The sequence below is a fragment of the Agelaius tricolor genome, unplaced genomic scaffold, assembly GCF_023055355.1.
Source record: "Agelaius tricolor isolate 1412-34295 unplaced genomic scaffold, bAgeTri1.0.p SCAF_16, whole genome shotgun sequence".
Taxonomy (NCBI): Eukaryota; Metazoa; Chordata; class Aves; order Passeriformes; family Icteridae; genus Agelaius; species Agelaius tricolor.
The window spans coordinates 19252331-19278620 of NW_027269276.1; the positions used below are offsets into that span (position 1 = coordinate 19252331).

General features: G+C 39.7%; 1 protein-coding gene across 2 annotated transcripts in view; it reads right to left on the minus strand.

Moving 5' to 3' along the window:
* Nucleotides 1–26290, minus strand: part of TLN2 (talin 2) — a 146589-nt gene that overhangs the window by 84165 nt on the left and 36134 nt on the right. For both annotated transcript variants that reach the window (XM_071442013.1, XM_071442014.1), the window contains 5 exons: nucleotides 19475–19557; nucleotides 7773–7943; nucleotides 3214–3311; nucleotides 2464–2593; nucleotides 1041–1193 (listed from right to left, as the gene is read on the minus strand). In XM_071442013.1, coding sequence (XP_071298114.1) covers nucleotides 1041–1193; nucleotides 2464–2593; nucleotides 3214–3311; nucleotides 7773–7908 — 517 coding nt within the window. In that variant the 5' untranslated portion in view covers nucleotides 7909–7943; nucleotides 19475–19557. The remainder of the gene's footprint in view (nucleotides 1–1040; nucleotides 1194–2463; nucleotides 2594–3213; nucleotides 3312–7772; nucleotides 7944–19474; nucleotides 19558–26290) is intronic.

Below are 26290 nucleotides of genomic sequence, written 5' to 3' on the forward strand. Positions count from 1 at the left end.
CCCACACAGCCCTTGTGGAATTCATGGCATAATGGGCATTTCCACTGGGGGAACTGGCATCCAGCCAGTTCACTGCAACACAGGCACAGCCAGGACACTGTAAAACCCACACAGCCCCTGGGAAATTCATGGGATAATGGGCATTTCCACTGGGGAAACTGGGATCCAGCCAGTTCAACAGAGGCACAGCCATGCACACTCTGTTGAACCCACACTGCTGCAGTGTCACAGCCCTTGTCAAACCCATGGCATAACTGGCATTTCCACTGTGGGGAAAAATTCCACAAGAAATGTTACTTTCATTTCTGGTGCTAGTCAGAAGTGCTGAAGCTTTGCTACAAATGAGAACTGTAAAACAGCACTGCTGAGGAACAAGGATATACTACAGCATAAACATTGTTAATATTGAAGAAACAACTACAGTAATGTCTTACTAGTAAATTTGTATCTTTAAAACTTCACAACAAAATAAGTTTACCACATTTTACCTCTAAAACACATGATTCTGTTTACCTTTCTTATCCCTGAACACAATTTTAAAACATCTTCCTGCCACTTACAGTTAACCTTAGTGTCTTACAGTAAAATATAAAAAATAGTTATCATGACTTAGTACAGTAAAATATAAAAAATAGTTATCATGACTTAGCACACAAACCAAATCAAATACTGTCGTAATTCTTTGGCAAATTTCACTTACAGTTCAAACTTATACTTTCAAAGACAAAACTACCTTTTGATGGCTTTCAGTAGGCATCAATTATTCTTCAAGGAAGGGACAAAAACAACCCTTCCCACTGAAGCTGGAATGCCCCTACCAAACACACACCAAAATGCACCTCAGGACAGCTGCTCACTCTCACACTTGCCCATTCACTTCATTTAAAAAAGACTCAATTGCAGACAGCACTACATAAAAAAGGGATGCAAAATACAGCCAGGAGCCAACTGAAACACACTGAAGGGCCACTGCATGGCTGCTTTGCATCATGCTGTGCCAAGATATTCATCAAAGAATTACCCTGGAGTACTTTACTCACAATCATCATCTGTATGAAGCTTTGCCTTGAGTTTTTCCATTTTTCTTTCATCACGTAACAGGGTCCTGTCTTTCTTAAGTGTTCCTGTACTCTCCTCTTTCTTCTCTTCGATGCTCTCCTGGATTAATGAATATTCCTCATAATTTGTTATTCCTGGAATTATAAATAAATCCAATATCTGACCTCATCTTTCCAATACATGATTTCTTTGTCATATGCTGCATTTGCCACTTGCAGAAAGCTATTAAGTATAAGGTTTTTTTATTTCTGCTGCCTACCCAAGAGAAGCTGCCAGTTTAAAAACATGATGGAATGTAAAATAACTGTGAATTCAAAAATGGGGACAGGCTATAGTAAATTTCCATTCATGGATGCCTACAATTGCTTCCTGAGGACTGAGTAATTTCAGCTTGCCTGTGATGTAAAAGAAATGTGGCAGAGCCAACTGAGGAACAGAAACCATGTGAAATTCATGATTTTTTTTTTTTAAGTGCTATGACTCAACTCTTCCTCTGAATTTTCCATGAAACTGAATCAAAAATCAGTTCAAAATATTTAGCATATATGCTAAGTTGTTCCAATTTCTTTGTTCTGTTTGATTTTTCTGTACTGTTTAGGAAAGCATGTTTATGTTATTGTGAGCAAATTAAATGCTCACCTACATGACCACATTCATGAAAATAAATCAAACTAATTTTTGAGGTGAATTAGTTACAGCACATTAGAATCCAACATACAAAACCTCAAAACTGAAATAGATTATTCCCTTTCCAAGTAAAGTCATATAAATCAAATTAAGGTTGCTTGAACTCTAAATGAGATTTAAGCAGTTTTAAGACTTAAATCAATCCATGTTGGATGCACACTTACAGTACATGTATTAAATACAAATTTGTTTTAAAAAATGTCTATTTAGCTATGTTTTGAGACAGACTATAAGCACCATCACACATTTTTGACCAGCTGCTCTGGATGGCTTCTGTATGCATTTTTACAAATGATACAATTCTGTGATCAACTCAATCATAACAACACAAAGTCCTAAGCTTGGGTACATTTCAAGGTCAGCAATGTTCCTCTTTTATCCAATTAACATTGAGTATAAATTCAGTTCTAAACCTTTATCTCATAGCAGGAAAGAGTACATAAATGTAATGTACAACAAAAAATTGGTACCTGTACTGTTGGATAACTTTGTGCCTTCAACTGCTAAATCCTGAAGTCTAAGGATACAGCTGACTCTCTACAGACTTTGATAAAACCTGGACAACAGGCTTCAAGAAAGTGTTTGGTAAGTAGTAACTTAAAACAAATTTAAATTTTTCACATGTATGCTGATTTCTAGCCACAGAACATCCTAACAATCAAAATTTAAATATGACAGAAGAACAAATTCTTAAGCATGTAGGTCCCAAAACCTTACCTATCCTGCTGCAAATGGTAACCAGCAATTCACCCACTGTTTTAGAATCATCCACCATGACTGTTTTCACTGAACCATCCAACATACGTATTTTCTGAGGTCTCTGTTTCTTTTTGTACTCCAATATATCCTAGGAAGCAAACACAGCTGTTTCTAAATGCTTCTGGAAGCCAACCCAAGCCAAAGCACTACCTTAGATGCCTAAAACAGGATTCCCTCCCCACCCTCCAAGCTGGATTTTCCCTTTGTTGCAGTGTAGGCAAAGGTACTCATTTAATAAACTTGAGCAGTGACTGCTTTTACATCTGCCAATGTCATTTTTCAAGGATTGTTCTAAGTGGCAGGACAGATAAAGCACCCTTGTGCTGTGAAATGCAGCCCAGCATTTCCAAAGGACTGCAATGCTGTGGGTGCAGCAAGCTGGCCAGAACGTGAGCCAGTGTGGCCTCACCACCTCCAGGATACAAGAAACCACCTCTAACACAAGGTCACATCAAATAGAAAGGATATAACCAAAGCTATTTTTCAACTTTCTGTTAATCATTCTCTGGAGACACTACTGACCACAGTCACAACCTGAGAGCAGGAAAAAACTGATCTCTGAGGCACAGCAAGGACAAGGACCAGGTCAAGCTCAGGAACAGACTCAGAGCCTCCCAGCCCTCCAAATGCTAAACATTCTTCTTGCTGTTTAGGAAACAAGATTTCTAAGAGCGTGGTGATGCAGGAAGCCAGAGCCCTGCAGCATACCCCATTTCTCAGCATGTAGTAATCCAGGGTCCTCCCAGCCTCCAGCCAGATCCCTTTCCTTGGGTCATCATCTGACAGGAACAATCCATAGTCAGAGGCTGTGGGACAGAACAGACAGAGACACATTGAAAAACACCAAAGCTAAGAAAGCCAACATGGATTTATTCAGGCCTATTCAAATTCAGGGTTAAGCCTACATTGCACTTACTTTCCATTCCTAGTAAACTTGGATAGAATATTTTTCTGTGCTTCATGAAAAATTTAGTTTAGCAGCAGATAGCAGGGTACATTAGGCTTTACAGAAGGCTTGGAAAAAAGCTTCACTATGCCATTACATCTTCACATGTCACATCTACTGTGTATTATATTTATAACTACTTTTTTTTGAGACAACCTGTTTTAAATGCTCACAGGTCCTGCTTTGGAATTGACTAACCAAAAATACAAGCAAGTTTGGCCTTAACCACAGTGTACTATTTCAGGCAGCAGTTCTATTTTCAAAACACAGTTTGCTTTCAACCCTCCACAAAATGAGTTTATTATAAACTTGGGAATCTTTTGGGTAGGTGATTCAGGTTTTGATATTTAAAAATATACAAGGCTTCTAGAGTTATACCAATGGCAAACACAGCAAAAACTTGTATCTTTTGAAAGCTAAACTATGCCAATTGATTCTTTCAGGAGTAAATGATAAAATTTTCACTGCCACACAAAACCAAACCCAGGTTCAGGTTTCAAAGACTCAACTCCAGATACACAAAATGAAGCATCATGACTGTTAATTTAAGGCCTATCCATATGCATGAAGGACCAATACAGATTACACTTCACAAACAACAATCAACCATGCAGCAGCTGAGCCTGCTCTGCTGGCAGCTCTGCAGGTTAAGCTAATGCCCCTTGCTATGGCCAGCAGTGCAGTAACCACCTGGTTACTGTCAGCCACGTGTCAGGACCCTTGGGCCACAAAGCCAGGTAAAAATACCCACAATTTTCTGATAATATTTCATCCTTAAATGCCATGCATAGCAATAATTTACATTTAACAGCATTTACCTTAAACACATGATTACTTATGCAATTATATAAAAGACCTGAAACATAATTGATAGAAGTGCAAGTGACTTACAGATACCCAATTTAAAAGGAAGAACCCTTCCATAAACAACTAAGTAAGATGACAAACTTTGGAATTGACTAAGGCCTGCTGGCCTTAATTAAAAACTGCCCTGAAAGGTCAAGTGATCTGTACATATAGAGATATTTCTGATACAGATTCAATACAGAATCACTTCTGTAAGATTCTAGAATTTGTGCCTATAAATAGGTTGTGACCTTTAGAAGCAGAGCACCAAGGAAGCACAGACTGCTCTGACACTCATTTGTGGTGCATGCACCTGGAAATGAAACAGCAGGAGCTGTGCAAGAGCACATGAACATCGTGGCCACCTCTGTGCTGGGACCAGGCTCATGGGAGGAGTGGAATGTGCACAGCTGACAGCCATAAGGACATTTTTCATTGTGCAGATCCAGTTTGTCAACTGTACTGCACCACTGTGAGTCTCCTGAACTAACAGGCAAACACACATTTTAACAGCCACCAAAAAAGGGAAAGGATGTGGTGGAAACATTTCTGTTCATCACTCAATCCTTTATTGAAGACTTGAAGTGCACTGCAATCATAAGCAAAGAAAAAGCCCCACTATAAAATCTGAGAACTCCTTGGCTTTTCTTTGAGGTTCATCATGTTCAGGGATATTTATCACTCAACTTCTCCAAATTCAACAGCTGTCTACAATCACTGCCTGGAGAGACCAGCAGGGTAAAAGTGCACAACTTTTATCTGAAAACTGAAGCTCTGTGGCTAGATTTCCAAAGGACTCCTGCAAAGAAGAAGCAATTCTCAGTAACAGTAATAAAGTCCATTACTAGTAAGTTTTCCTAACAAGATTTTTGAAATGGCTGTAGAGTTTGAGAGCTTAAACCCCAATAAACAAGCTGCTTTAAGAATTACATTCTGGTAGCATTATATAAAATGCAGCACCAAAGGGCTTTGAAGTATCTGAATTTTTGGACAACTCTGGCTGTGTTAAAACCAGATCTTTTGTCCATGGTGTTTCCCAGTATTCACTGCACTCCCTGTACTCACCTAATTTGCTCAATAGGTACAGGGAGTTACATTTGGCTACCATGGTACCTATGGTATGCACAGCAGGGTGATTTCAGTTACTAACCAGTTTCCAACATTTCTCTTTGCACATTTTGGAGGTACCCAGCCATTCTTCTGTAACTCATGCTGTCACTTCCTTTGCTGAGGCATAAAATAAGTCTGCACAGATTTTCTTAGAACACATTGCCAGAAACACTGCTTTAAGTAGAAAATACCAAACAAAAAATGCTCTCCAAGCAGGAGAGCAATTTCTCATCTTTAAGGCAAACCAGATATTTATTGAAGAAATCTAAAAACATCCATTGTAGGAAAACCTTTGTCAGGACAAAAGGAAGCAAAACAACTGTCAAAACCCAAAACATTTCTTTGACTGCCCTAGAAGACTCAAAACCCCAGCAAGGAGCTCAAAGAGTCGTGCCCACCCAGGGAAGCCAATCTTGGGGTTTGTGTTGCTGAAATGGCTTTTGAGGTATTAAAGAGTTGGTTTTCTTTTTTAGCTTTGCAACTGAAGAAGAAATCAAGATTTTTTAGCTTTGGTTTTTAAGGTTGTTTATTTTTTTATTTAATACATTCTTTTTTTGACTTGTTGAGGTTTGTTGAGCAGGTTGGGTTGAGGCACACTGACTGCTTTTGGGGAGGTGTTAGTTTTTTATACTAGAAACTGTGTGTACTTTATTTATAGTAATTTTTTAATACTTATTATTTATGTTAGACAGTTTGTCTTTAAACTAATTTAGAAGTGTCACTATTACAGCAGAAGATGGAGGTCAATAAGAAGAAGACAGGATATATTTAGATTTTTTTATTTTGCTTTTTGAACTTCTATTTTAAAAACTTTAAAATTTTACTTTTTCACTTTGTGACAAGTTAGCTATAATTTTACTTAAACTTTTATGGTTTGTAAATCTTCACACAAAGTTGGTAATGTTTCTGTGGGTTAAAATCAAAGCTACAGGTGTCTTTGACTTTGTGCTAAGGTCTTTGAGCTCTTTGCTATGGTTTTGAGTCTTCTAGGGCAGACAGAGGAATGTTTTGGTTTTTGACAACAACTCAGCTACTTTTTGTCCCTTAAAAATCTGTTTGCACTTGTTTCCTTTCACTCCAGAGCCCTACAATGTAAATTAAAAAAAAAACAAAACCAAACCAAAATCTCCTGTCATGGACATATTTTATGAAAAATCCTTTTGCTAGGATCTTTTTCTCCTGAGAAGCTGAGAGGGCTCAGAAACAAAATGTAACCAATGGTTATCTGCTGCTGTGGAATGCAACAGGTGCATCTGGGATTGGTCTCATGTGGTTGTTTTTAATTAATGGCCAATCACAGTCCAGCTCTGGTCAGTCACAAGATTTTATTATCATTCCATTCTTTTCTATTCCTTTCTAGCCTTCTGATGAAATCCTTTCTGCCACACCTTTCTTCTATTCCTTTAGTATGGTTTAAATATATAATTTAATTTTAATATAATATATACCATAAAATAATAAACCAGCCTTCTGAAACATGGAGTCAAAATTCTCATCTCTTCCCATGTCAGGGTTGCCTGCAAATTCAACACTCTCCAACATAAAAAATAAATGAAGAAACAGGACAGTGTCAAAAAGCCCTCTGGGTTCATGTCCATTTTCAGTGCAGGCCATGGAGTGAGGAAGGAGAAGCTGAGGAGCAATGGAGTGAGGAAGGAGAAGCTGAGGAGCAATGCAGTGAGGAAGGAGAAGCTGAGGAGCAGTTCAGTGAGGAAGGAGAGGCTGAGGAGCAATGGAGTGAGGAAGGAGAAGCTGAGGAGCAATGGAGTGAGGAAGGAGAAGCTGAGGAGCAATGGAGTGAGGAAGGAGAAGCTGAGGAGCAATGGAGTGAGGAAGGAGAAGCTGAGGAGCAATGGAGTGAGGAAGGAGAGGCTGAGGAGCAGTGCAGGGAGGAAGGAGAGGCTGAGGAGCAGTGCAGTGAGGAAGGAGAGGCTGAGGAGCAGTGCAGTGAGGAAGGAGAGGCTGAGGAGCAGTGCAGTGAGGAAGGAGAGGCTGAGGAGCAATGGAGTGAGGAAGGAGAAGCTGAGGAGCAATGGAGTGAGGAAGGAGAGGCTGAGGAGCAATGGAGTGAGGAAGGAGAGGCTGAGGAGCAGTGCAGTGAGGAAGGAGAAGCTGAGGAGCAATGGAGTGAGGAAGGAGAAGCTGAGGAGCAATGGAGTGAGGAAGGAGAGGCTGAGCAGCAGTGCAGGGAGGAAGGAGAAGCTGAGGAGCAATGCAGTGAGGAAGGAGAGGCTGAGGAGCAGTGCAGTGAGGAAGGAGAGGCTGAGGAGCAATGGAGTGAGGAAGGAGAAGCTGAGGAGCAATGCAGTGAGGAAGGAGAGGCTGAGGAGCAGTGCAGTGAGGAAGGAGAGGCTGAGGAGCTCACCCTGCCCGGTCTGAGCCTCCGGCACTCGCTCTCGGATCACGCGGCAGGCGTCGTACACGGCCGTGGAGGGCTCAAACTGCATCGTCTTCACCACATTGCACTGGCGGACACAGATCTTCAAGGAAAGAGCCACCATGGTGCCAAGTCACCTGCAAGTTCCTACTAAAGTACCTGAAAAAGAAGTAGTGGTATTGCTGCTTAGTTTTTCATTTAATGCTTTAATATAATCAGCTTTTCATTAAACAAATGAAACTAGTTCAGTAAAATTGCATTTATTCAATTGCACTTCTATATAAAGTCTGATTAGGATCATTAAGATAGAAACTGGCCAAAACATGTATTTTTCTTGGTGTAATGGAAATTTATTTTTAAAAAACTTCCGTACAGATACTAACTGTTCATACTTTCTTTAAGGTAGGTTAAAATGGTGCATAAAAAACCAAAACACTTATTGGGTATATTGGCAACATATTTACTGCTGACAGAAAATTCTTTTTCTCTCGACACATTTTTATTAGATCATCTAGACCAGCTTGTGGCCAACAGCTTAAAATAACTACTTCATCAAAAGTAGGATTTTCTTAGCACATAACTACTCTTTCCTGAAGATTCTGAAGTGTGCAATACAGTGTTATGGTTTTTCTCAAGTCTCCACATAGATGTTTTTAGCCTGTTGCACAGCCACAGAGAGCTTCAAGGAGTTATTTTTCATTTCAGCTATATTTAAAAAACTACACCAAATCTGACAGCATTTTTTTTACAGAAACAGGAAGCTACAGATGCTTTTTGTACTGTTTCATTTTGTAGATAGTCTGGGTTTTGTCTCCAGTGTCTTCCCTTGCTGTTTTAACAGTCCAAACCACTCTTCCATCACTAGACTTTCCACAACCATCTCCAAGAACTCTTCAGAACTTAAATCCATTCTCCAGAAATATAGAATGCACTAGAATCCCCAAATAATTTCTGCATAAATTGATGTGTGTGTTTCTAAATAGGACTTTCCATGGGGATCCTAGTGACTAACTTGAAGAGCTACAAGCTTGTCTTCCTAAAGTTCAGGGGCCTGAATTTCCTCTTCATCTGACCCATCTCTCTCCCAACTGGCAGTCCAGAGTGCTCCAAACTGAGCATCCCAGCTGAGCCCTGCAGGTCAGCAGGGCAGCATCCCCCTGAAGGGATGTCCCTCCCCTGCTGCACAAGGTCCCCTCTCTGCACTCCCTGAGGCTCCTGCACTGCCCAGGCTCACAGTGCTGCGTCTCCAGCAGCTGCAGGAGTGGCTGCAGTGCCCCAGCAGCACCAGCACTTTGTCAGGAGCTCCCCTGGAGCAGGCACCCACCACGAGGTTTTCCTGTGTTTCCTCACACTCATTCTTACCCACAGGCTTTCCCCCTGCTCACAGCCCTTCTTCAGATCCAGCTCTTGGCACCCTCTTCCTCTGCTGATGTAGGGTAACACCACCACCCCCTCCCTTCCCTCCTGTCCCTTCTGAAGTGCCAGGAGCCACTGGGAGTGACAGCCCAGCCATGGGATTCATCTCAGCAGCTTCCAGTGAAGGCAACAGGGCCATGGCTCCCTAGCAGCAAGGTGCACTCTGTTAGTGTGCCACAATGCTCTGCTGGCTGATTCAAAACCAAGCAGTGCTCCTGTGTCTCAGGGAATGTTCTTTTAAAGGTACATTGTTTAGGTTTGCAGCTTTTTAGTATTTTCACTTTGTGATGGTGCACCCCATAAAGGTGTGTGTCAGAAAGAACATCAAAAGTGCCTTGCATTGTAAAATGATGCATCCCCATGCTGTCCCTGCCAGATGCTCATTTAATCCATTCTGACAAAGCTCCATAAAATGGAGTCCACAACATCCACAGCTAAGCTGCTCCATTTTTACTTTTCTTTTTACTATTTCTACATTTTGGATTGCTCTCCTTCATACAAGTTTTCCACCCTGCAAGAATGGTTTTTTTTTTCCCTTCCCTATATAATATATACAAATTTATCCCTGTTACCTTTAATGCACTTTTACAAGTTGGGAACCTGTTACTGTCTCCTCCCACCACCACTCCTATTTTTTTTCCTAGGGTCAGATTCAACTCAAAGAAGGAAGGACCTAAATATATCAGGGGTCTGGTTTCCTTCAGTTCAGTGTTCTTGGTTTCAGAGACACCAAAGGATGCTTCATCTGAAAAAGAGCTCATAACTTACCAGCTTCCTCCAATAGTATGTTCTCAAACTCAAGAGAAAGGTTTTTATTTGCCTCCTCCAGATTATCCTCAGGCTCTAAACCTCTCCATTTGGCTTTCAGTAATAAATGGGATAGGCAGTTTCCATCTCCTGGGTAACAGCCAGAACAGGACAGCTGTTTTTTCTCAAAAGATCTAAGAACTTGGTCAAGAAAAGGGCTGAGATCACCGAGAAAAACAAGGGGAAAATATCTTCCACATTTCCTTTATCTTCTATACATTGATTCACATCATTGAAATATTTCTCTGTGCAAGTAATGGACTCTCTGTGCCCCCAAAATCACTCTGGCTGTGGAATGGCTGACCATTCTTAAAGGATCCTGGAAATTAAGAAAATTTTACACAGAACAGTTTGCTTGGTACTGTCTAATTTTCTGTGAGTAATAAAGTAGGAAATTTCTAAATCAGACTGTGACTAATCTGTGCTTGTAAGGTGGGAGACTGGAATAATAAATTATGAATCTGACAGCTTTGGGAGAAATAGCAGCAGCTTTGAGATCTTAAAAAAGCCACAGAGTAACTCAGAGAACGCAGTGCCTGCAGATCTATATCAGAGTGTGCATGTCAAAGCCTTGAGCTGAACCATCACAGGGCTCACATTCTGGAAAATCTCAACAAAACACAATTCTAAGCAGTGCTTGAATTAAGATGAGCAGGCCTTGGTGTGCTCACAGAGATACCTCACCAACAAAGCAAACAAGTACAAGTATTTCAAGCACATATTATCCAAGATAATAACATAGAAAGTAAAGTAATAAGATATTATCCCAAGATGTTATCAAGGACTGAAAAGTAAAAGAAGAAAGAGGCAGCAATAAGGTTCTTAAAAGTAACTTCAAGCTGGAGAAGGTGTCCCTCTGGGTTAAGGAGTGGTTACCCACCCTCAGCCACGGCAGGAGCCCCTCCAGCAGGGCAGCAGGAGGCAAACACTGCCCCAGCTGGGTCACCCTGGGCTCTGCTCCCTGGCCCTCAGCAGGACAAGGCTCCAGCACACACCTGCACCCATTGCCCAGCTCTCCTGCAAGGCCCACCTGAGCTACTGCATCCTCCCCACAGCTCCCTGCCTGCCCACAGGCTCACCAGAGCTGGGTGCTCTTACATAAATTACAAAGCTCTGCCCTTAGAAGCACATACATACTCCATGAGCAGTTCAAATATTTTTCTTTAATAATTTCTCTTCATGAAAAAAATGAAGAGAAAAATCTGAAAATTCTGCAAATCTAAGGACCAATATTTACAAAACTAAACATCTCTTCATATCTTCTAAAGTAGGTGTTTTCAGTGAAACAATTTGAACATAAAAAAAAAGTTATTTGATGAAACACTTATATAAAAAAGATATTAAGTTTATTATAATATATAAAAATATATTAAGTTTATTATAATATATAAAAAGATATTAAGTTTATTATTATATATAAAAAGATATTAAGTCTATTATTATACATTAAAAGATATTAAGTCTATTATTACATATAAAAAGATATTAAGTCTACTATTACATGTAAAAAGATATTAAGTCTATTATTATATTACATATAAAAAGATATTAAGTCTATTATTACACATTAAAAGATATAAAGTCTATTATTACACATTAAAAGATATAAAGTCTATTATTATATATAAAAAGATATTAAGTCATTTTGTTTTATGAAATAAATCTGTAAATTGCCTGCTGCAAGTCACAAACTAATATTTTGAACAAAAGCTCCAACATATTTGTTTGAGAAATGTTCCCAAATTAACAGGAAGAAAGTTGATGCCAAAACACCCCCACCCTTAATTTCCACTGGAAATTAATTTAAAATTGCTTTTACTCCTGGTGTCATTCAAGAGGAGCAAAACAGAACTAATCAACATCTAGTAGGACTGCCAAAGCTGAGTAACAAATGAATTTATTCATGTCCTACTGCACCTCTTCCTCCATCAGTTCCAACAGTAATTTCTAGAAGGGTATTTTCTAACTAAACAGTAATTTCTACACACTCTGTGCTACCACAGTAAATGAACAGTTTTTGTGTGGATTTACTCCCAAACTTCCTTGTCCCACTTCTGCCTCACCAACAAATGGCTTTCCCAAGCAGCTCCTTAAAAAGCCTTCTGGAACAATATGCAAAAATGAGTTTTGTCTGCTGTTTGTGAATACATCTATGTTATAATGTTAAAAGCATTGAGATGGATGACACACATATGATCAGGTTCAGATTTGCCCTAATTAGAGAGCTTCCATGATTTTTTTGTCATTAAGAGAGTACTAAGTCAGTGTAGGATCCAACTCTACACTAGTGAAAATTTCCCAAGTCAAACCAACACTCTGAATGTAAGCCTCAGGTAATGTACAACACAGGTCTCCATTCCACAATCCCTTGCTGACATAACATGATAAAACCAAAATGACAGAAATTCCAGAAAAGACTTCCCAAGAAACTAAATTGTACCTGAGAGTCAGCTCTGCTAGAGTGGGAGGGTGGCACTGGGCTCATCAGCTGCTGTACAAGAGACAGACCAAGGCAAGGGGCAGCAAAGTCATCTCAACAAGCATTTTACAATGAGACATGTAACACAGGGTAAATAGCTGCTTCTCCCAACACTGACAAGGAGAGAAGTTTGCATCACAGGATTTCAACAGGAATCAACTACCATCAAGCCAAAAGCATAAAATAAAAGAAAATCAAATAGCAAAATAAAAATTCAGGGAGATGGGGGATTTAGAGGGGAGACCAGATAGTGCACACTGACCTCCCTGATCATTTACCCACTCACCTGGATTAATTTGTACCATTCCTACCCTCATATCTACAGTGTCTGAGCTGACAAGGCCATGATTTTATCTGTATATTCTGAAGTGCAATGCTAAGCAAACAGAGAATGCAAAATGTCAGCTCAGTGCTATGAGGGCATGTGCATTTCCCACCCTTGCCAAGTGAGCTGAGGTAACACACAGCCCAAAACCACCTGCATTTCACAACCAAGCAAAGGTGAACAGCCACCACTGACATTCCCAGACATGGACCACACCCTTTCAGTTAAAGGAAAGTTGTCAGTGCCAGTGCTATGGTTAAAAGCAAAGCTCTGTCATGATTTAGTAAAGGTCTGTCTCCCTGGAGATATTTCTTAACTGGTTCATTCAAGCTTGAGCAAACACAAATCTAGGTCATGAGACTGCCACAGCCTCAAAGCCTGTGTGTGTACATGCTCATAGAGGCAAAATTATGTATTTTTATACCAGACTAACTTTGTAACAACATCCAATGGAACACAAGTCCTCCACTCTTTTCAGTATTCCTACCAAGTACCTGCTGGCACTGGGCATCAGCAATACAGGACAGATGATATTTTCTGTTGTTCACAGAAATTGAACATCTAATTCTATTGTACATAGGAAACACTTGTTCAGTGGACTGGTGCCTGCTAAGACCCCTGTGAGCAAAATGCACTCTGAAGTACAAAGCCAGCTGAACTGATAGCTTTGTGTACTTCCAAAATTATGAATGCAAATGAAAGCATCATGCTTCAAAAATCAAGCATAATGGAACCACAAGGCAGCAGACAGGCAGAGAGAGTAACAACACCCATTTTACTCTAAACTCACAATGGCACCTGTGTTGGCATCTTACCATAAAAGAGGTGGCACTGCACCTTTCAAGGAGGCCTCTCTTCAGTGCTCCATTGCTGTCAATTTGTAACTCATTTATACCACAATCTCTTAAGGGCTGCCATGAACAGCATTTCTGAGACTAAGCTGATTCTCCAGTATAGGAACCAAATCTGTGGGTTGTATATTGAAATGTGTGCCAACATGTCACAGCAAGGCCATCATCAACTCCTTGCTGCACAAGACACTGTGAAGATGTCATCACTGGTTGCTGCCATTCCTCTGGGACCTGTGTAGTGAGGTGCTTTCAGGGGTAACTATCACTCAGGCACAAATATCACATTTGTAAGCACTGGAGTGGAAGCTGTCTTGTCATTAAGGTTAGAATCTCTTCTGGTCAGAAAGGAAACAAAATAATATCTCAGTTTCCCTTTAGTCAGCCTAGAGCAGAAGGTAAGAGCAGTAAACCAAGAGAGGAAAAGCTGATGTTCTAAATGGGCAGCAAGTACAAAGAGATCAACTTGGAGGGTCCAAAGGCAGCCTGACAGCCTCAGACACCACACACTGCCTGGGGTGGCTGATCAGAACTCTTGAAATTTGAACAAGCAACTAAAAAAGCATAACCCTTCCTTCCAGTGGTTAGAATACAGGGAACTTAACACCATAGAGCACCAAACACATTGTTTATTCTGTTTGCAAGTATGCACAGACAATTAAAGTGCAAGAACTCTCACATGCCCCTCTGCCCTAAGAAAATCCCTGCTCAACCACTATGGCTGTATACACACACCACATGTGCTGCTAAGTTTTTTACCTTAAAAAACTTCAAGAATCGCAGGAAAAATTTACTGCATTTAGCTGTAGCATGCAGTACTAAATTTTACAAACAAACTACTTGGGAAAAAAAATCCCCACAGCAAAACAAAGATGGACCAGGACAAGCTTTGAAAGGTTACTGTGAGAGCAGGCTGTAATTATTAGCAGTAATAGACACCATTCTCAGTTCATGCTTTATAGTCATGCAGCAACAGCATCTCTTTTGCTAAGAGCCCAGCAAGGAAGTTCCCTTAAGCAGAATTATGTAAGAGACCAAAATATTTGGGTCTAATTAAGAGTTGTTTATAGGACAGTCAGCTTATTAGCAATTGAACTTCAGCTTGCTTTTCAAGTCAAAAGGCATATTTGCAAACTAACTTGCTTGTATAAATCTTCAAAAGGAAGTATGAGTTACAAGAACTACAGAAGGAATGTCACTGTCCCAGACAGAGCTGAAACAGCTTGTAGATAAGATAAGCCAAGAGCTTGACTGGAGTGAGCTGTAACACAGAAATCACAGGGCTCAGCAGCAAGAGCCTTCACTGTGGCACTCAATGCCATGTCTTTGAAGAGCCCTTCCAGACTTTGTTTTCCTATTTTGCAAGAAGACTGCAAGAGAAAAGCAAAAGCAGAAAGATGAGTTTCTGTAGAAACCAGAAGAGAATCACATCCTTTGGCCAGGTTCCTCCCCCAGAGTCCTTGGGAGAACAGGAGTAAATACATGCACAGACTACTAATAAAATGGTATCTGATGTATAGAAGACATTTTCACTTGCTGTGGGTGTGTTTTTCCCTCTTTTTAAAGGGTTTGTTGGGTTTCAGAGGGGTGCTTTATTTTTTTAAACTCAACTCCTATAAGGTAAATCTAGGTCCATCTCAAGCACTACAACTTGCTTACAGTGGAATATATTTGTATATGTTTATACAGTTTCAAATATATTGTCCAATCTGTAGTACCTATGTAAATTACAGGATAAAAAAAATAAATGATGATTAAAAATGGTTCCTATTCTGTGGAATGGTTTGGTTGATAGAAAACTGATTTTCCAAAGCAGCAGATGTGACTATTTGAAACATTTCACCTAGATTTTAAATCACACTAAGAATAGGTTGAACTAGAAAATGGGCTGTTAAATCCAGGCTAGAACAATTCTGTATATTCACACTATTTTCAACTGCTTAAATACTGTAATGTTTTGAAGGACAATTTTAAAGCTTTTATGCCTAGGTCTACAACCTCTGAGCACACTCAATTCAATGCTTTTTCCTCCCCATTGGATTAATTGAAGTGACCACTCAAACTTCTGAGCTCCACCTGCCATTCTTGGGAGGCACCACAAAGTCAGATGTAATAAATGTAATAAATGTAATAAATGTAATAAATCCCTTGGAGTTCTTCCCTGAGTCATTTAATGACACAGCTGGGACATGACTTCTTGGGTTCACCTGCTGTGCTCTAACTATTACTCTGCTTTTTCTATTTTACTTCTTTTTTTAACTGACATGTTTTGGAAGAGAAACAGTATTGCAAAGTCCCAGATAAACCATCATGGTAAATCATATATGGATTCTTCTTTTGCTTTCCTTTCACCCTCCTGAACATGGGGAAAAAAAAATCCCCACAGCAAAACCTTTCCCCTCCTGAGCATCATCTGATGCTGCCCAGGAACTTTTAAAGTTCTAAAAATTTTAAAAGTTTTAAACTTTTAAACTTTCAAAAATTAAAAACTTTTAATTTTCTTTAAGAACAGCAGTCAACAGTTACCTCATACACATCTACTTGATTATCTACCTTAAGGAACATGAAGGCAACTAATAGGCTGCTTGAGTTTCTTACAGGCTTTATAACCAAGCCTCCTTATTTGTTCCAGAATCTGAACTATTTAATAATATGAAATGCACTCAGCTACTGCAATCACTGAAGTAAATCCACATTGATAATTCTGATCAGCATCACCATTCAGAATTAGATGGGGTTGTTAAGTCTTCAAAAACAGCTTTGCTACACAGAAGAAAATTAGTGAGGCTCAAATACAGTCATTTTTTGGCAGTCCTGTAATGGGGTTTATATGGAATGGTTCTCTGCTCTCACTGATTCCATCTGAAATGGTAGACTTAACAGGCACTGAAATTGCTCTCAGTAGGTTTTTGATCCATTTGTCCCCAAAATCAATTAATTCAATTATTTAAAACAGATCACTTAAACCGGAAGTGAGGCAGAAAAAAATTAAACATTTATAAAATGTTATTTGAATGAATGTAATAGTAGTCTTAGCAAGCCAGCATTCCACTTATTTAAGTAAGCCAAGAAATCATGGAGAATTCACACAACAGGTTGTCATGCTGGCAACCAAACTATGATCTCCACAATAAGCCCCAATTCTTCACCCAGAATCCTCACAAATTCAGGATGAAGGCAAAGAGATTTCAGAGTTGGAAAACTTATTTCTTGCAGGCCCATTTAAAAGGCAGGAGGCTTGGTAAAGAGCTCAGTCATTTAGTGGAAATTCAGGTTGACAGCTTGGAGACTGACTGTCATTTCTATCAGGGAAAGCATGGCAAAGTGGGTGCCAGTCACAGCTACAGGTACTCTTCAAGCAACATAATCCATTTTCTCTCTGTTCAGGAACACAGAATGCACTAAAATCCCTTCTATGTTCACACAGCCACACACAGAACAATGAAGTGCACTTTAAAATCACATAGTCCAGCATCATGTAAGTTCACTACTTTAGCACACTTTTTGCCAGACAATACCTATTGGAGAACTCAAAACAAAGCCAAGCACTACTTAAATCTAAATTAGAATTAATTCAGTTATGTTTCTACCCTTTAAACAGTCAGATCTCTACTCCATCTACTGTAGTACTATCTAGACAATTTTTTCTCACAAGCTGGTATCTCACAATTTGGTATCAACGTGAGATTAACATAATTTTTAAAATAAATTACCATTCTTTATCAATTTTCATGTCATGGAGATAGAAAACAGTTTACCAAAAAATAGTACAAATAAAAAACCTTCATGTCAGTGAAGACAGCAATTGGAATCCAGCATATATCCCTCATTAGAAAGGTGGTGGTCACATGGAGCTGTCATCATATCCTGGCAGTGCTGGAAAACTACAGGCAACAGCTTACACACAGTCTACAACTCAGATGGTGCCATGCCAAAGAGAAAAACAGCAGATCATGCAGTCTCCTTCCAATGGGTTCAAATAGCTACTAAAAAAACCTGTTCTTGCTCTTACAGCCTCCATCACTTCCTTGAGATTTACCACACACACATTACCAGTCATAGCTTACAATTTTTAGAACAATAATGCTTTGGCTGATGCTACTGCAGCAAGGTTGAATGACCTCAGTGCATGCTCCCTTCACTTTCTGATGCCAGCACCTAACAGAGAGGGAAGGCAAGGAACAACAAGATGTGTCAAAACTTCACCATTTCTCACCATCTCAAAGGCTGAGTGCCAGCTTTAAACTTTTTTTTTTTGAACCTCAGGTTCAGGCAGAGATGTCAGACTCAGCTTTTTCATTACTAAATTATTTTTTCTTAAAAAAGAACACTTCTTCCAAAAGAAGAAACAAAGAGGGAATGGCTAGTCAAAAGAGCTCTGAACAACTAATAAAGGGATAAAAAGGGGGAAAAAAAAAAGAGTAGCTGAGGAAAGGAAAAAGACCTATAGCTAGAGACTGCAGAAAGCTCAGTTACTACCAGAATCAGCAGCATTAATAAAAACAGAAAAGCTCAGCAAGAACAGTGTGCTTGCACCCATCAAATTAACATCTCTGTCACAGCCACAGAACAGGACAGCACAGACTGAGCTCCAGCTTTAAGAGCACTCCATACCCCCAAGGTGAAAAACAGCTCACAACCACTGGACAAGGAAGGAGAAAAATCACAAGGTGGTGTAGTCCTTATAAAGATTTATGAGCAGGATTTGAGAAAAACCTAGATTTCAGAAGGGAACAGGATTGAACCCCAAAACATCCACAGCAGAGACAGAGGAACCAAGAAGTCATGAAACACAGCTGAACTCTGAACAGGGGTAACAGTGTGGGCAAACATTACATGTCACTTGGATTTTACTGACTCCAGTACACTGCCAGCTGTGTGCTCATGTGCAGTCAAACCTCCTCCTACACCAAATGTGCTCACCAAGAGCACATCTCACCAATCAGCTCAAAGTCAGCTCAGCAGCATTAAAATGGCTGAAGCTAAATTCACACATTTTGTTATTTTTCTTAGCAAAGCCTGCTTCAATATGTACCTAAACCACCTTCATTTAACCTTGTCCTTAGACATATTTGATACAAACTGACATGTTGCTTTAATTATAGGCTGCTTTGAAAGTTCACTGAAGACATTTTTCAAACATGGAGAATTGCAGGACAAAATTCCATTAGCGACCTTTCGGTATTTCAAGCTCCATTTCCAGATGAGCAGTCAAAGGCAGAGCCACATTTAGAACAGTAATGTGGACAAGGTCAAAGGACCTCCAACAGATGAAGAACATGGGGTGAGATTTATCAACATCTTGCCCAAAGCCAATTTTACCATTTAGTGACATTCTCTTCTGAGAGCATTACAGTACAGAATTAGTTATGTATCTGTGAAGTTATTCTAGTAATGAATTTTCCTTGTTCTTTTTGCCACCTCTTGCATGTATTCAGATGAAAGAGTTAAGTCATCTTCTCAGTTACTTGTTTCATACCAATGAAAGGCATGGCCCTTTTTCTTAAGGCTCAGAGAAATCACTTATTACATGATCATATTCTCCAGTCTCCCTGGCAACTGTTTCAAAACAGTCCATGTCTGTCATAGTCAGGTTAATCTCCAGGCTATTAATTACAATATTTATTTGGCACTTCAATGTTCATTCATCACATTTATTTTTCAGCTCAGATTCCCTCTTCATAAACACAGTCACAGAAGTATACATTTCACATACTCTCTAAAGAAAATTTTATACTAATATGTACAAGCTTTTAAATTACTGTAGGTTTTATGGCATTATATGCATAACAAAGAACATTAAACAGGACCTTACCTCAAAATTAAACTTCATTTAATAGAAAATTCGTTTGTCTGAAAGTACTGTTTGATCACATGGAAGGCTTCCAGCAAGCAAGTCTGTAACACAAAATACAAACAAGTTACTTTCTTATCCCCAGTTCAATAGTTTCTATTTTTCAAGAACCTTCTCTGTCAACACACTGGAAAGAAAACAACTCAGGAAGTTGTAAGTTTCCTTTTCCCTTCAGGAGTCAGAATTTGCATTCCAAAATGTCTTTGTGCTCAAGAAAATAAATTTCAGTCCAGGCTTCTAAATTACTCACACATAAGAGCTCATAAAAAACGAATTCATTATTTTTTACAGGTAAACACTTTGAAATTGCCAAAAGTGTCAATGATGAAACCACCTGTAGCACAAGCCTGGGTGCTAACATAAATTAAACTATCACACTGACCTCTCAAAACCATTTATTTTGCATTAGCTTGCTTTTCCATGGTTTACTGGCCCTGTGTGGAATAACAGTTTCAACACCACAACACAGTCCTCTCTGGGCAATCTCCCTTCTGAAAGGATGATTGCAAAAAGAAAAAAAAGGTAAAAAAGGAGTTGAGTTTTGTTTTTAAAAGATGACAAACTCTGTTTCATAGGCGTTGGGTGTTTTGAGGAGGTGGGTTTTCTTGTTTGGGTATTTTCAGGCTTTGTTTATTAGTTTGTTTTCTTTTTCCCCTCCCTAGGTTTCTTAGGATCATTTGTCAGCTTTTACTCTAAACAAAAGCTAATATATCACACTGGTTTAATAACCATGAGGATGGGCAAATCAGCTTGCACACAAGTCCTTGAGCAATTCTGGATGCCCAGAGTGCTCTGAAATAAACACCAGCATCTCTCCAGCATCTCCCAACACCCCCAGGCTCAGCATTACCCAGGCCTAGGTGCTGGCAAAGCCTTGTGCTCCATGTCTGCAGTTATGGAAGGCTCTCATCCCATTCTTATATCTCCTGGACAACCTAAAAGTTCAAATGAAGTTCTGATCCACAGCAGCTGTCTAAATTTGAAACCAGTTTATGCATCAATTTAGAAAGACCAGGATGTTAAAGAATAAAGTTACACTTTCATACAGCTCCATGGCAGGGAATGCCTTTTAGCTGAGAAAAGCCCACAGCAACAAAAGAATTCTTGCAAATTTTAACCAACCAAAGCTGGCAAAAACATTTCTGATAAAACAGATTCATCACCGAATGTTTTTCTTGTCTTGGTTGGTTAGAAAAGTGATTTTTTTTGCTTTCAGTGGACTTTTAAGCAACATCATCTCTCTGCCAACACAACTATTAACTACAGGTTAACAGATTTAATGCAGGCCAGAGTAAATGCAGGATACATACCACAATTATTTCAGCACCCAATTGATCACCTGCACCTGCATTAAAATAGGCAATGCACTCGTTTTCTACTTGGAAATGGAGATCCTTGATCCCACTCATCCAACCTCTCAATGCCTGCCAAGTTCCCAGTGATGAGCAAGTAATGCACAATTACATCTAATTAAAGCTATGGCAGCAGCCTGCACCTCATGGGCTTTCCCCCAAACATAAGGTGAGGATAAAAGCAAGTTCAGCTCACAGCAATCTGAGTATCTGGGCATTCCCTGGGGTGGCTGTATCAGTGCAGAAGGATTGATCTGCATTGCAGGAACATGCCAAATTCCTGTGGAGTACAGCCCATAAACTCACCAGCCATCACTAACTAACTCCAGCACTATGTCCTTCTCCATACTTGCAGAGATTGCAAAGTTGTAAAATTTGTATCCAGGGCAGTTGTGCAGCAGTTCAGCCACTTGCAGCTGCCCCCTGTCCTTGCTCTGACACCAGAAGCCCCTTCCAGTCCCCACGCTCTGTAAGCACAAACAGCAACTGAGGCATCTGCAGCTCTGCTCAGAAGCACCACCAAGGAAGGCTGACAAATGCTGGGCTTGTCTCAACACCTGAATGCCTGCAGAACCCACCACATCTAGCAAAGAGCACAACCAGGTGCAGCAGAGAAGGAAGTGACCATCACAATACTGCTTCTTTCTAGCTGCACCACACAAAGAGCCTCAGATACATTTTCCAATTCAATATATGTTGTTAACATCATGGTGATTTAAATAGTTGGGAAACTGCTTTGAAATTTGCCCTTTTCAAAGGCAGTTCCAAAAGAGAATCATTGCTTAAAATAAAAAGAAAAAAGAAATCAAGCAAACACAAAAAACCCCAATAGTTTGGTTTTTTCCAAGCTGTACACCAAACATAGGTAACTAGAAATTTATTTTTCTGTAGTTTATCAGGAGGGTCTATCTATTTACTCAAGTGTTAATGAGACTAGGAAGGAAGGGGGTAGGGCAACTGCTGTCTTAACATTTTACATCAAGGGATGAAACAACACAATTAATTTGCATGTACTACCAGAGTAACTCAATGAATGGAATACCATGTTTCAAAATGACAATTTTAAATAGTAGATTTTAAGTCATCAAAATACTTAAGAGTAGAAATTTGAATATATCTTGTGGAGTCTGAGGCAAACAAAAGTTGCTTGCATGATGATATATTGTAAGACTAGCTGGAATAAACATGACTGTGGAAACAACATTCATTTTTCATGTGGGTTAATTTACTGCTGAAGCAGCCATATATTTTTTTACTTATCAACAGAGAGAGAGTACCTAAAAAACCCAATTAATCCCTGTTTTTTTATTCTATTGTCCTCACTTCCTGGAATGCAGTCAGAGATGGAAGCAGGCTGCCTAGAAGCCCAGTCAGCAAAGCAGCTGCCCTGAGCCCAGGATCTGTTTACAGCTATTGGAGGGGGGGAGCACTGAGGGCATGAAGCACTGAACTGCAGAGGTTTACACAGGCCTTGCTCAAGATTTGGAGTATTTCTCAGCAGTAGCCCCCTGGCTCCTCCTCTCTTTCCTTAGGTGCAGCTACATTTCTCTGAAATGCTTTTGGTTCAAATGCTGGTGATGTTACTTATGGAACAAGGAAACTGCATAAAGAAAAGCACTGGGGCAGAATGTACTTTCTCAATTCTACTGTGGATTCCTACACTATGAATTAGAAGTAAATTACAGTTTTGTCTTTATAGATATTTCCTTGGTATTCTCTACATTCTTGGTGGTAACAGTTTCCTTCAGTAGCATTTGAATTTCAGGCTCACTGAGATCAAACATGAACTCCAGCATCATCTCACACTACATTTGCTGAACGTGGAAGATCTTTCTGCCCACGTATTTCCTTTGGGTTTATGATGTGTGTTTTTCCTATGCTGTGTTCTGTGGGCTGCTCTTTTTGTTTGTACTTCTTTGATTGTGTGGGTTTGGGTTTTTTTCACCACAACCAAACCCAAATCTGTGGTCCATTACACAGGGTATGTTTTAATCCTGTTGGCATTCACCTTCACTGCATCACCTCTGCTAAATGAATCTGCTGATAGATTAATATTTTAAAGCTACAGACAGGGGAACAGTCACTTTGGGACATTGGCAAGTTTAGTTTAGGACATCTGGAACATTGAGGAGTTTAGTTCTATGATCAAGTTCCAAACTCTGTTCCTTGCACATAATAAAGATATTGAATGGCTGTTTCAGGCTGGGACTAATTCAGATGTCCTGTAGTGTGTGACTTCTTTAAATTCTAGCTCTTCTTACCTGTCTCTGTTACTTGCTTCAAGACTACTCCATAAATGATCACAATTCACCCACTAGAAGGTTTTTCAGCATTTAGGCAAATTTGGCTATGCCCCATATGAAACTCTACTCTCCAATGCAATTCTTCCCTACTTGGAACAAATGCTATTCCTTAAAAATGGTGAAGTTTTTAAAGTGCTGGTTCAAGCCAGACTTTGTGGGAACCTGACAGATGGTGGTAGCTCATCCCTGCACTGGCCTGCCAAAACTCAGCTTTCAGCCCTTCAGGACCTATTATTGCTTCACTCTTATCAGATTTTAACTACTGTATTTCCTTATCAATCCTTACAACAACCTGCACATCTGGGATAATAGTTTTGAGGAAGTCTGACAAGGTAGAACAAGTAAATTCTGCACCACAAGAGCAAAGTTTGGCATTAATTTCTTCTCAAAGCTTCATGTTTGTATATAGCAGAGAAAAAGTATCTGCTGTGATCATTAAAGTCAGCTATACTCTGATTAATTTTCAAAATTATGTAAATTTCATCTCTTACATTATGCTGCTGACCCAAGTTTCTGTGATTCATGTTCTGTTTTCATGAATATGAACTTTTTGTCAAGCAAATATTACTTGCCTTCTGTTCAGGGCTCTTTAAGAGCAATCAATAGTTTTTCATAAAAGAGCAGTTATTATTTGAACTTTATTCTGAACTCCAGTTTCCCCTCTAGGTAAATTTTTACAAAAAGTTCCCAATTTTGTTGTCTAGGAGAAAGACTTTAAACCTTGTTTAAAGTAAGTTGTGCTCTAAATGACAACTTCCAATCTTTTTATTACTATGATTTTTATTATATATATATATTTTTATATTATATATTTTTATATATACTACAGAAAAAGCTACAGCAAATATTCACGTTCAGCCACCCCTGGTAAGTTCTTTGCAACACGTTTGCCCAGAACAGTTGTCTTGCTGGCATCAAATGGCAAAGGTGCTCCTGTGATGAGAGCAAGGTGGCCCTGAGAGCCCAGGGATGGTGTGAAGGTCAGGCAGCCAGGCCTCCCTGCCCTGCCCAGGGCACTGGGAGCTGCCACCCCTCAAACCCCCCTCTGCTGTCGTGACACGAGTGACCCTCACACCCCAGCACAGGAACAGCCACACAATGACCACTACAACCACTATTGTGTGATATCTGCTAGGGGTTAACTACTACAGCCATCACCAATGGCTCTTCCTTCATTCTAAATCTCTGGCTGCAGATGTCACTGTCACATTTTCTGAAAAATCCTCCTTGCCCAGGATTTCTCTCCTGGGAAGCTGAGAGGCCTCAGAGAAAAAGGAAAACAATATTATCTCATTGCTTCTCCTGTGTTTTGCTGCTTTGGAATGTGGTTGGAGATTGTTTATCCAACATGTGAATTGTTTTGACTTAAAGACCAATCACGGTCCAGCTGTGTCAGGACTCTAGGGAGTCATGAGATTTTCATTAGTATCTTGTTAAGCCTTCTGTCTGTATTCTTCCTCTATTCTTTAGTATAGTTTAGTATAGCATTCTTTAATATAATACCATAAAATAATAAATTAGCCTTCTAAGAACATGGGGTCAGATTCATCATTTCCTTCCTGCCGTAGGGACCCCAGAAAATACCACATATAAATTTGAGCTTAGAATATAGGCTTTTAAAAGCAGAGCTAAACACATCATTTGCAACTGTATAATACAATGTGTAGTAACTTAAAATGACAGGTAAAGGTGTGAAACAACAGCTCCTCAAAAATGAGTGCATGGCACTTTGCTCACCAAGGTGCCATTCACACTACCTGTAGTTTCTGACCTTCTACAATTTGGAATCTATGTTAATGTTATCTTTTATTTCAATACAGCCTGCAAGCAGTTTAACAAATCTAAACAAGATGCTAAGCCTAGCTTTCATAAGAACAGCCAGTGTAGAACAGGTGCAGGATACCAGGAGCTGAGCAGTGAACACAACCCCAAATATCAGAAATCCCTCAGCAAAGGAATTATTTTCTTCCAATGCTGTGGTGCTGTACACTCTGAATATTCAAATATGTACTTGCACTCAGGCCAAAGTTAAAGAGGTTTCTCATCCATTTATGGTGCTAAACATTACAGAATCAGTAATTCAGCAGTCTAAGGCAAAGACTCACTGCTTCAGTGGCACCTGCTGAGTTTCTGCCCTCCTATGGCAATATAAATAAAAAATAGCACATTTTGCATGACCTTTATGAAAAGGTGTGAATTCAGCTGTCATAAGCAACTACCATAAAAACAACAATATGGGAACTGCACTTCTGCTTTGTTTTTGAGTCACTCAGGCCTCAAACCTTTCTCCTCAATATTCTACAGTGGGTTCACATTTCCCTTTAAACTACTTATCCCAAAAGGCATATCAATCCAGGATACAACAGGCCATGTGCCCAGTGCCCACTGAGATTGTCTGCAATGTGAACACTTCCACCTTGAACAATGACATGCACTTCATCATCCACTTCTGCCTCAATACCTGCAAATGAAGTCATTGCCAATATTGCTGTTAAAAGCTGAGATTTCATGTCCAGGGTCGGTGCATGAGCTGAAGAGGCAATAAAATAACCAAAGTAATCTTTCAGTGGGCAGGTGAGAGAGAGAGAGAAAAACCAAACCAATCCCACAACAAAACAGCACCAGGTTTTTGCTGTTGGTACAATTTCTTCAGAGCACGTTACCAGAACAGGGCAGCTGCCATTCTGATGCTGCAATGCTCAAGCTGACTGCAGTTAGCAAAGTTTGCCAGCTAAATCTGTTCACAACAGAACTATGGCTCACTCACACTGCAGCAGACAAAACATACAGTTTACTTGCTTGGCATGACTAACAGCAGGTTTGCCAATTCCCAAACACACTCCTAGAAAGCTGGGCTGGTCTATGCTGGCATCCAAAGGGTCAGTAGAGTAATAGTTCAGACAGTCCACATCCAAAGCGTTGGAAACCCAGCTTCAACAGATAGAAAATTTGGATCTTCCATTTTTATACTATCCTCATTACTTCAGCAGACTGAAGAGCTTCCTTTTAAAGAGCAGTGCTTTGTAAAATTTCCATATCTTCACAGCAAGTTGTTAAACACTTAATTTAGGCAACATATATCCCTCAAGGAAACACACCAAATCACAACTATACTCAACTAT